The following is a 12,239-nucleotide window of genomic DNA, read 5'->3' on the forward strand; positions in this document are numbered from 1 at the left end:
CTCGCTACTTTCTATGAACAGCAGGCTTTGCCTTACACTTATCACAAAGCCGGGGGTATTTTTGATGTCTGGAGAAAATGGATTACTAAAAGACTCATGGATATCCTAAGAAAGTCTATCCCTTTTTTGTTGGGCTCTCTTACTACCAGCAGCTACCACAAGTTGTAAAAACATTCTACAATGTCCAGGATTAATGGCAGCAGTTCTCATCATTCACTGATCACAGAAAAGTCTCACTGGGCTCAGGTAAGGCCGGTACAGTTCCAGTCAGAGACCGTTTCACACTTTACTACATCAAAGTTGGGTTTAACAGGTCACCACACTGGGCCCTTGGGTCAGTGCCTAAAAGTCCACTGACTGCAGAGTCCGTGTTTCCATTTTCTTCTTCTTCAAAGTTAACACTTTGAAAAAAAAAAAAAAAAAAAAAAAAAAAAATCATTTTCTTCTTCTTCAAAGTTAACACTTTGGAAAAAAAAAAAAATAATAATAATTTTCTTCTTCTTCAAAGTTAACACTTTGGAAAAAAAAAAAAAAAAAAAATCAAAAAAATCTTTGCTTTCACCAGCACTTTCACAGCAAATCCTTAAAATCCCTCGGCGTTTTTTTTGCCGTCCGTGCCGCAGTACGATTGTAGTCTGGATCCAACTCATTACAAGTATCGCATCAATCGAGAGAACAAAAACCAAACACTGAATCTGATTGGTTGGGATCCTCACGTTGAAACCTCACCTGCACGAACTGCTGTGGGATTCACATCATAGCATCAAAAATGAGTGTAAATACAAACACAAAAAAAAGGCCTCTCTTTGATAAGTTAATTTTTTTCCCCCTTTTGTTTTAATCTCCTACACCTCTCCCTAACTCTCCTCTTTGCCTGTGTCAGCTTTCACATCAAAACCTCGGTGGATACAGAGCCCTTTGGAGAAGGCGGTCCAGCTACGCGTGAGGCGCCGCTCGGCGACGGTTGCTAGGATAGAAGGACGGCCGACACCAGCAGCATCGCCGCCGTGAGGAGAAGGCGGTCACGTGAGGGGCTGCTGCCGCTGACACTCTTCTCCAGTTTGGGAACCTCGGGGTTAAATTCATCTGTGGTACAAAACACAGCAAAAAAAAAACAAGTAAACACAGGTCAGTGTAAAAATAAGAACAATGTTTGTGCCAGAGAGGAGAAAACAAACTATTACTGTATTTTCTGGACTATAAGCCGCACCTGAATATAAGCCGCATCCACTCTATTTAAAAAAAAAAAAAAAGATATGCAAGCCGCATATATTTATGTTGTTAGATTAGATATTTACTACATGTACAGAACCATTTTGAACTGTAAATGATGTACATGTTTGTACCTAAATAGATCCTTTTAACACGGCAGCAACTTTGCTGATTAAAACGGGACAGAACCAAGAGAAAATAACCGGTATTTATTTATCTATTTATCTGTTTGAAATCTGCTTCTACTTCTATCTGCTAAAGAAGAAGTAGCGTATTCTTCTTTGCATTTATTTTGTCTTAGTTTTTATTCTAATTCCGGTTAGAGCGCCCCGAGCGGTGGAAGAAAAATCCACAGAATAGTTATCCTTGTATAAGCCGCATGGTTCAAAACCTATGAAAAAAAGTAGCGGCTTATAGTCCAGAAAATACGGTACTTCTATATATTAATAACTTATCAATCTGAATGCAGTGTGTGATGTGTGCAGATTGTGCTTTAATATATGCAGAAAAAGAGACATGATGCAATTACCATCAGCTACATATGGCCTTGCCCAGTGGGATAGAAAATGAAAAACACTGTCATTTTGGATCTCTATTTTTCCATGTATCCCTTCTTTTCACACTAATGATGTTTTCATCCTAGAGGGATTTCAATCAAACCAAATTACTGTGGTTGTGCCATTGATTAGACACAACGGAACATTAGCTGGGTGGAGGAAGAGCTGGGAGAACATGTTTGGTAATATTCAGTGAAAGAGGATAACAGAGTCATTATGCTTCATCTCCACCCACTGATTACCATTACATTTACAGACTAACTGTATTTCAAATTTAACTAGAAAAAAAACAAAACAAAACAAAATAGATCTTCACCACCAATTGTGGGGCAACAATAGTTTGGTATTGAAGCAGTAAGACACTGAAAACAGATGCAGATGAGGAGGCTTACGTTCAGCAAACATCTGTCCAGCAAGACTTAACAATCTTACTGGACAAACAGAAATTATTTTCTTCATGTGCAGACCAGTTTTCAAAAGCGCTGGAACGTGTATAACATGTAAACTATGGAGCTAGAACAGTCTCATAATTCGCAAATGCACACACCGTTTCACAAATGCACAGAACAAAATTCACAAATGCACACACTGTTTCACAAATGCACACACTGATTCGCAAATGCACACACCGTTTCACAAATGCACACACTGATTCACAAATGCACACACCGATTCGCAAATGCACACACCGATTCGCAAATGCACACACTGATTCACAAATGCACACACCGATTCGCAAATGCACACACCGTTTCACAAATGCACACACCGTTTCACAAATGCACACACCGATTCGCAAATGCACACAGTGTTTCACAAATGCGCACACCGTTTCGCAAATGCACACACCGATTCACAAATGCACACACCGTTTCACAAATGCACACACCGATTCACAAATGCACACACCGTTTCACAAATGCACACACCGATTCACAAATGCACATACCGATTCACAAATGCACACACCGTTTCGCAAATGCACAGGACAAGTTTCACAAATGCACAGAACAATTCACACGTGTTGAGGACAAGATATACAAATGTATTTTTGATGCACACATAAATATAACCTGATTTACAAATGTTTTTTTGTCTGTGAGCTGCGCTGGATTTGCGTGTGACTTTTGAGACTCCCCTGACGTGACTCGATCCACAAATACGTTTTTCTTTTAACACGGAAGGATCTGCAACAAATCAGATGTCTTCCTTTGTTTCAGCCAATCATAAGAACGCACCCCACGTGGGGGACGATTTACTCGTAAACCAATCAGATTAAAGGGGCGGATACACCTGCTGTTTGAGCTGCGTTAGCGCCGTTCGCTTAGAAAAGTGACTCATATTTCGATTTGGTGGAGTAAAGGTAAATAAACAGCAACACGGGATGGAGAGGAGATCACTGATCTGCTTTTCTTTTGATCTCGGTAAAGAAAACAGCGGGATCGGAGATGGTTTGTCGGGCCGTTCAACCAGAGCCGTTGTGAATTTTGTCCTGTGCATTTGTGAAACGGTTTGTGCATTTGCGAGTTATGAGACTGTTCTAGCTCCATAGTAAACAACCAAACTGAATGCTAAGAATGACTTGAAATCGACTTTGACACAAAATTTAAATGAAAACAGCACAAAGACAACAAAACAAATGCAGACAGTGAGAAAGTTATTATTCCTTTCAACTACAAACTACTTTGTGATGCCATGATCAGAAACATTGAGAGGCTTTGAATGAATGAATGAAAGAATGAATGAATGAATGAATGAATGAATCATATAGTTAAACATTTTACAACCGCCTGGCTAATTGGCAGCACATTTGTACGATCTATGGATGGGCAGCTACATGTTTCTCTGAAGTAAAGCTGGTACACACACAGTTCAATAATTCTAAATGATTTAGACAACTACATTAGCAAGGAACTTGATATTTTACCATGAGCGCTTAATTCTTTTCCATTTTAGCTTTATCTAGGGGTCACGGAGGTTGCAGAAGTCTCTCTTTCCCACAATGGCACAACTGGTTAGCAGAAGCATTCATAAATTACAGTCAGTGTTTGGCATTGTAAAGCGTGCACCCAAACACAGATGTTTGCTTAGAAAAAAGAAGGATGATGTTAGTTTAGAATAAAGAGAAAAAAATGAGACAGGATAAGGGAAATGACGAGACAGTCTCTGATCCATCTTTATTAAAAAAGGAGTGTCAGAGAATTCTGGGAAATGTTGTAGATGAGGAATGAGGTTCACGTCCAAGTGAAGACAGCAGTGAATCAAAGACTCAGGAACACTTCTGAAAGCTACTCCTGCAAATGCTGCATCTACAAATGCATCTCAGACCTCCACTTCACAAAGCAGAGCTTCTAAACAAAAGAAAAAACAACCCCACAACAATACTGCCTTTGTTCAACACAGTTTATTCTAATTTGGACTGAAGTGGGAACTGTGTTGTGGTCCAAATCTAACTCTCTTTTACGGAATTCATGAATGCTAAATCCTAAAGATGAGAGGGACCGACTGTGTTATGACTGCACAGTTCAAAAGCTTCTCTCAGACTTCTGCATTCTGGAGTGAAAACAAACAGAATAGACCTATTGTTAGATCTTTAAATGTATGTGATTTATGTAAAAAATAAATGGTTGAATTGGAAAAAGAGGCGAGATCATGGCTTTTGATTGTAACGTGTCTATTTTGTCATAAATATCTAAAAACTAATCCAGTTCTGTGGAAGTAAAGACCATAAACTCCCATCCTTTTATCTTATATGCACTAGAGAAGGAGATGCCTTTATTCATTTTTTATACATTATTTTCTACAGAGACAAAGTTAACATAAACCTTGGCTTGTCTGTAGTGACCCATTACTTCAATGTGTGTCACTTTTTAGGTTTGTCAGAGGCTTAAAATAGCTTTTTATTTCAACAATGAAGTAATTGCAATATATTTTACATCATACATGTGGCCTGTGGAGCGAGCCGTTTGTGCCAAAGATGTTGAGCAAAGGTTGAAAGATCAATTTCTGCAAAAATGGCGAAGTGAACTCTAGGGGATGACATCATGTGATATTTATGTAGAGATTAAGCAAGAGTTTAACCTAGAACAGTATTTACTATGTCAAAATCAAAAGTATAGACAGGCCATTTGTAATTTTAGGACGAATAACAGTATAATACCAAAAGTCACTGGAAGGTATTAAGGTCTGGATAGAAGTCAGAGATTCTGTAATCTTTGTAACGTCCACCGTATTGAATGTAACAATGTAAATACAGTATAATGAATCTCAGACAAAAATACTTACCAAAGTATTATACAAACCCACCATCTATGTTTAAATTGATTTTGTTACTTCAATCTAATAAGTTAAATGTTATTTATAAATTAGGCGCCTTTTTGAAGAATGTCCTTCCTCTGTTTAAATTTTTATTTTGCCAAATTGAGTATTTTAGTTGAACATGTACAGCCTGTCACTTCCTACAAATGTACAAATGTTTGTGTTCTGTACTGCATACCATGTGATCATCAAAATAAATGATTGATTGATTGATTGATTGATTGATTGATTGATTGATTGATTGATTGATTGATTGATTGATTGATTGATTGATTGATTGATTGATTGATTGATAAACTACAAAATGACTGTAGTACATTTATCTCCTGTGTGCTCAGATTGGGGCAAAGATAACTGACACTGACGTAAGATGGACATAGTTGTCCTACAAAGTCACCAGATGTGACCGTATAATGACAGCCGTGTGACAGAATACATAAGATAAGGGGTTTCCTTCAAGGGTAATGTAATATTCAATATTGTATACCTTATATGTAGATTTTTATGAATTATTTTCAAACCGTTGCATTATGTTTTTACTTTTGAGCAGTGTCTTCCTTCGTTGGGAATTAGGACAGGTATTTTTATCTGACAGGCTGAAGACACAAACTGTTAATTAAAATTGCCTAACCTTTCTCTGATGTGTCTCTGAGCGTAAGAAAGGTCTCGCAGGCAAACTGTCTGTCAGTTCAGGACAAAAAACAACAACAAAAGCAAACATTCAACTGAGTTAACGTGATATCTTCTTTTGCAATCGTTGCCTGAAGATTTCAAAATATAATAACAGGGACAGTGAACCTTCTGCGCGTAAAAACAAACAAGGTGATAACAGAGAAAACAATCACCTGACAGGTGAGACTTGATAAATGTCCGGAATTTTGTTTTTGCAGAGAACGAACCATCCTGCCTCTCTGGTTTGTCCTGGTTGTCACTGCTGCCCACGTCACACTTGTTCTTATGGTACAAAGACGTGACACATCACCCTGACACTCGCACAACAGGAACACAGGATCATCTCAAACTTTATGTGAAGGGGAAGAATTTGAACGAGCGCCGCCTCAGGGAAGGTCCACAGGCCACAGCAGGGCCGTCACATCAACCATTCATCACACGGCTTCCTGACGCACTACGTACATTCAAGGAGCACAGAAACAAACTCTCTCTCTGTTGAAGCAGCGAGCCCTCACCTTGCTGTTCCACAGCTGCAATTCCTGTATTGCATATTCATGTAAAGTGATTCTTGCAGGTTTTAACCTCTTTGGGTCAAAATGACCTAATTCTCCTGTTCCTTCTTTCCTCCTGCTCTCTCCTTCCTTCTTACCTTCCTTCCTTCTTTCCTTCCTTTCTCCCTTCCTTCCATCTTTTCTCCCTTCCTTACTCCCTTTCCTACTTCCTTCCTTCTTTCCTCCTGCTCTCTCCTTCTTTCTTCCCTTCCTATTTCCTTCCTTCCTTCCTTCTTTCCTCTTGCTCTCTCCTTCCTTCTTCCCTTCCGCCTTCCTTCCTTCCTTCCTTCCTTCCTTCCTTCCTTCCTTCCTTCCTTCCTCCCTTCCTTCTTTCCTCCTGCTCTCTCCTTCCTTCCTTCCTTCCTTCCTTCCTTCCTTCCTTCCTTCCTTCCTTCTGCTCTCTCCTTCTTTCTTCCCTTCCTATTTCCTTCCTTCCTTCCTTCCTTCCTTCCTTCTTTCCTCTTGCTCTCTCCTTCCTTCTTCCCTTCCGCCTTCCTTCCTTCCTTCCTTCCTTCCTTCCTTCCTTCCTTCCTTCCTTCCTTCCTTCCTTCCTTCCTTCCTTCCTTCCTTCCTTCCTTCCTTCCTTCCTTCCTTCTGCTCTCTCCTTCTTTCTTCCCTTCCTATTTCCTTCCTTCCTTCCTTCCTTCCTTCCTTCCTTCCTTCCTTCCTTCCTTCCTTCCTTCCTTCCTTCCTTCCTTCCTTCCTTCCTTCTTCCCTTCCTTCCTTCTTTCCTCTTGCTCTCTCCTTCCTTCTTCCCTTCCTCTTTTCTCCCTTCCTTCCTTCTTTCCTCCTGCTCTCTCCTTCCTTCCTTCCTTCCTTCCTTCCTTCCTTCCTTCCTTCCTTCCTTCCTTCCTTCCTTCCTTCCTTCCTCCTGCTCTCTCCTTCTTTCTTCCCTTCCTATTTCCTTCCTTCCTTCCTTCCTTCCTTCCTTCCTTCCTTCCTTCCTTCCTTCCTTCCTTCCTTCCTTCCTTCCTTCCTTCCTTCCTTCCTTCTGCTCTCTCCTTCCTTCTTCCCTTCCTCTTTTCTCCCTTCCTTCCTTCTTTTTTCCCTTCCTTCCTTCTTTCCTCCTGCTCTCTCCTTCTTTCTTCCCTTCCTATTTCCTTCCTTCCTTCCTTCCTTCCTTCCTTCCTTCCTTCCTTCCTTCCTTCCTTCCTTCCTTCCTTCCTTCCTTCCTTCCTTCCTTCCTTCCTTCCTTCCTTCCTTCCTTCCTTCCTTCCTTCCTTCCTTCCTTCCTCCCTTCTTCTCTTCCTCCTTCCTTGACCCGAACACAGCACAAGGGTTAAAAACCCTAGCTGCATCTGCACTTCTTCACAGCGCTTGCATTTTGCTGCAGCTGGCTATGGAAGACTAATGTGAAGGGTATTGGCTACAACAAAATATCAAGGTATAAAACTAACTTTATAGGTCAATTATGTCGAATTTCCAAGCCCATTCTTGTCTGTGAGTGGAACAAGAGAAGAAACGCAGTGCAGCTCTCCTCCATCCGTAAGAAGACTTACTTATGATGACTTATGATGAGTGGTAAAAAGATGTCTGAGCTGATAAATATCTGCGTCAGCTCTGGTGCAATGATGGTACTTTTACTATGAGGCATGAGCAGTATGTAGCAATGATGTCTAGAAGCTGTCTTTTCTAAAAAGAAATTTACAAATTATTGTTCCCATAAACTATTAGAAAGATTAACAATGGATCTGAATACTACTGGCCCCATAACCAATATGTGGATAAGTCAATAAAGTCATGGGGATGTTTCCTTTAAGGATTACACTGCAATAGTTGTACAAGTTATTTCAAGTAAACCTTCAGAATGATTTACTGCATTGTCTGGTATGTTTCTTACAGAGCAGTGTATTTAGTCTGTTGTCATGTCGACCAACGACAGCATGAAGCATGTGTCACGCATCACAGATTGTTTTGGTTTGTTTTCAAAGGTTCTTACCAAACATCTAAAGAAGGGAACGCCCTGAGAAAGGCTATATGTGTACAATGACTGCGTTTACATTCAGTCAGTAACCCTTTTAAAACCCGAAAAATTGGCAATAACCCGAATTTGCACGGCCATGTAAACACCAATAACCCCTTTGAATAACCCGAATTTGTTCATATTCAGGTTTTTAAAAACCCGAATATGACCCCTGGGTTACTCCTTTTAAAACCCAAATATTGGGTCATGTAAACGCCCAACGGAATATCCCCATCAAACGGAACAGGAATTTGTTTTCTGCACATGCTCTGTTCACAAGGAATCCTGGTCTTTTGAGTCCAGGAAGTTCTTCTAAACACGGAGAAACACAGGACCAGGAGGAGACTAATCACTTCATAAATGTAATGAAGGATATGAACATTTTGTCATTTGTAGACGGTAGAAAGTACCGGGATAGCGAGATTTGTTGAGATTTGTTTTGAATTTGGATACAGGAAGAAGAAGCGGAAACGACGGTAATTACATGACGTAAAACATGACGTTCTCCGCGCGTCACTGGTTTGATACAGATATCCCGAATGATTAATTACCATGTAAACAGGGATAACCCTGTTAGCTCACGCATGTAAACGGAATATTCCGAATGTTTCAGTAACTGGAATATTAGCAATAACCCGAATTTTGACTGCATGTAAACGTAGTCACAGTTGTAAAAAAAAATAATTCTGGTGAAATCAGACATGTAGGATTGTCCAGCTCTGCGGCTAAATATCTGGTGTTAGGTTGCAATGAGAAATGGGATTCAGCTCATCAGGGGCATCATTTATAAAAGAGTGCGTAGGATTCATACTAAAAGTGTACATGCGCTCAAAAGCCGAAAATGGCGTGCGCACAAAAAAAATCCTGATTTATAAAACCGTGTGCACGCACATCTGCGCGCAATGTTTGCTTTATAAATCACAGTCCAGCTGGAAGGTTGCGCAGGTGAATTCGCCTCATATCCCGCCCTCTACACGCCCACTTCCTACCATGAACGGTCAATGCAAACTACTTCATGACTATTTGCATATGCTGAGCATGTGCAGTGCCTCCTGTGCCGCCAATACTCTGCTCTAGGGAATCACAATCAGCTTATTAGCCAGTCATCAGTCATCATCATGGACCAGGAAATCTTCATGGTCCCTAAATACTCTCTCCATCCTGATCCATTTACGTGATCCTCAAGCAGTGCCAGCGCATCCGTTGTGCAGCATTACGCACGGCTGTCACCACGCAATTTATATTCTTACTCAGCAACTAGACTGATTGTTACACACCTTGTCACAATAAATAATCAATCAGGTGCTATTCACCACTCCATACCATTTGAAGATGGAAATATGATCTATGAACGTAGTACCTACTGCAAATACCTGCGTAATGGCTCACTTACAGGACACATAGATCTATAACACTGCCAGGCTTTCGGTGTACATGGATCTATAAGTCTGATATGTGATGACATTAAAAGTATGACATGAATCTGGCTTCATTTCACCCCCTCACCGTCTGCGTCGCCAGTTCCCCATGTCTTCAAAATGTTCGTGTGCTAGGATCAAAGTTTGCGTAGAGATACGCACATTTTCTCGTTACATTTTTTTTTATAAATCCCGACCTTTGCGTAGAAGGTGGCGTGCACATCTCTCAAGCCCTGTTTTGTGCACATGCAAGCTTTATAAATGAGGCCCCGCATCACTAAGTTTACAGACTGTACATAGTGTTTCTTTTTTGGTGCATAACATCCGCTTTCTCATACGTTAAGAAACCCTACATATAACCAAACAAAGCATGAGTAAAATTACACACATTTTGAGAAATGGATTAACAAAGCGTGCCTAATTTGCTCCTACTTTGCACTTGTGTGAATGTACTACTTGTATTCTGTTATTTAATTACATTTAAAACATGAGACTAAACGCATACCAAAGGGTGTTTTATTGTGCTGAAGCTGGAATATAATTCCTCATTTGCAAATAGCTTTGGATAGAAGTGTCTACTAACTGTAAAAATGTAAATTCTCTGCTTGTCCAACCACTTTCAGCCTCCTCGTCTGCTGCAGGCACACGGAACAGAACCGTTTTAGCACAGCAGAGTGTACAGGGTGTTCTGTGCTTTATGCTTTAACAAAGTGAAACTAGAAAGCTAATGATTGTGCAACATTGCTGCTGAATTATTCTAGGACAGGGGTGTTCAATTCCAGTCCTGGAGGTCCGGACCCTAATACAAATGACCGTCGTTGTAGAGACCTTGATGACCTGCTGAAGACGGCCATTCATTTGAATCAAGCGTGTTAGAGCTGGGAAGGATCTAACCCACGGAGAAGAGCAGACACAAACTGAAGACCCCTGTTTTAAAACATGTGAAAAAGGCGAGCTGTCTGCTTTAAGGTGTGCAGTTATAAACCACTACTATCTATTTACAAACACACACTGTATAAGAAGAATTGGACAATCCCCCTGTGATGTCACTCATAAGGTTTTCTTCAAGAGTGTTTTGAAGCCTTTTTTCCTTTTAATGCAGGTGTCATGTGAGTGGAACAAGCATGGAACATGTCCAACTTACTTTGTTCAGTTACCTCAAGTTAGCAATTTTCACTTGCCAGAGTTCATCCTAACCTACAGTGGTAGTTAAAATTACCTAACATTTATTCTGATCCAATCTATCAATTTATCCTCATTATGGGTGTTAAAACAAGGACGGGTGGAAGTCAAATCGAGCAGGGCCCTCGATGAGCTGATGGTAAATGACAGAAACCTTGAAGCCGAGCTATGGTGGAGGAAATGTGGAACTGCTGGGGCAGGTTCGCACCACAACAACGCAACCATGCAGCAAGCAAGGCTTCATCACAACTGGGTCTCAGCGAAAGTCTGGGCAATGTTATGGCGCTTTTCTACTAGTACCTATTCAGCCCGACTCGCCTCGGTACGGCTCGTCACGCATCGTCCCGGCTCCACCCGTTTTGTCCTCGTTTGTTTTCCCCCCCAGGTGAGAAGTTGGCGGGTTGGGGTGAAGCTGCTGTGACGTACTCGATTGCGCAACCCTTTTGTTCGTGTTGGCGCTGAAGAGAAATCAGATGGAGCCGCGAGCGGCTGAGAAGAAAACCGAGCAGCTGTGGATCTGATCGTTCCTTATCACCCGTCTACATCCCTTTTTTAATTCTCTCGTCAGCCACCAGGTTTATGAACATCTGCACCTCAGAGTTGGATCACCAAACAGACGTTTGCGCTGTATAATAAAATCGCTGCGAGCCGTTCTCGTGCTGATTCCCGCTTCCTGATTCAAACGTCTGACGGCCCCGCCCCCCGACCAATCAGTGGCGTGTATTGTGACGACGTCAGAAATAGTGCCGGCTCAGCCCGGTTAGAACCTCGGCAGAAAAGATACAGAAAAAGTATCTGCTTGGAGCGGCTCTACCCGCCTCAGCCCGTAGTGGAAAAGCGCAAGACGGGGCCGTGGCGGGTAGAAGCGAGCTGAGGCGGTACTAGTGGAAAAGGGCCAATAGTCAATGCAAAAGGATAGCCTAGCATTTTCTTAAAAACTAGGCTGTATAAATGTTTTAAGTGTAAATGCAACACAAGTACATATAAACATGAAGTCAAGGGCATCCCATTCCCCTTTGGTTCCAGCTCCTAGTGGTCACTAGAGGAACAGGGGGTTAAAAATTCCCTTGTTCTATAAGCAGAAAAAAGGGTGGGTTGCAGCAAATTTCCAAAGCGAAAGGGCAAAACTAATTATTTTATACCTAATGAGACATTCTTGAGATTTGTATAATGTAGTGGACTCGTCACAGTTATTGCTGAGATCTAGAAACATATTTTAATAGGGCATGAAAGTCATGCAAATTAGACAGTCTGACAGATTGTAAATAAGCCAACGGTAGTCAGCTTCGTAAAAGTGATTCGTAAGCAGTGCTCTAACGCTGGCTGCAAACGGTAGCAGCATCCTGCTGCACCAATGAGAGAGTGT

At 41.2% G+C, this 12,239-nt stretch overlaps 1 protein-coding gene across 1 annotated transcript in view; it reads right to left on the reverse strand.

The window, feature by feature from the left end:
- Positions 1 to 967: 967 nt before the first annotated feature.
- The window catches only part of efna3a (ephrin-A3a), a 137,873-nt gene continuing 126,601 nt past the window's right edge, over positions 968 to 12,239 (reverse strand). Inside the window, exon 5 of the mRNA XM_061741783.1 lies at positions 968 to 1,086. Coding sequence (XP_061597767.1) covers positions 968 to 1,086 — 119 coding nt within the window. The remainder of the gene's footprint in view (positions 1,087 to 12,239) is intronic.

Source organism: Cololabis saira, chromosome 15 (assembly GCF_033807715.1).
Source record: "Cololabis saira isolate AMF1-May2022 chromosome 15, fColSai1.1, whole genome shotgun sequence".
NCBI classification, from domain to species: domain Eukaryota; kingdom Metazoa; phylum Chordata; class Actinopteri; order Beloniformes; family Belonidae; genus Cololabis; species Cololabis saira.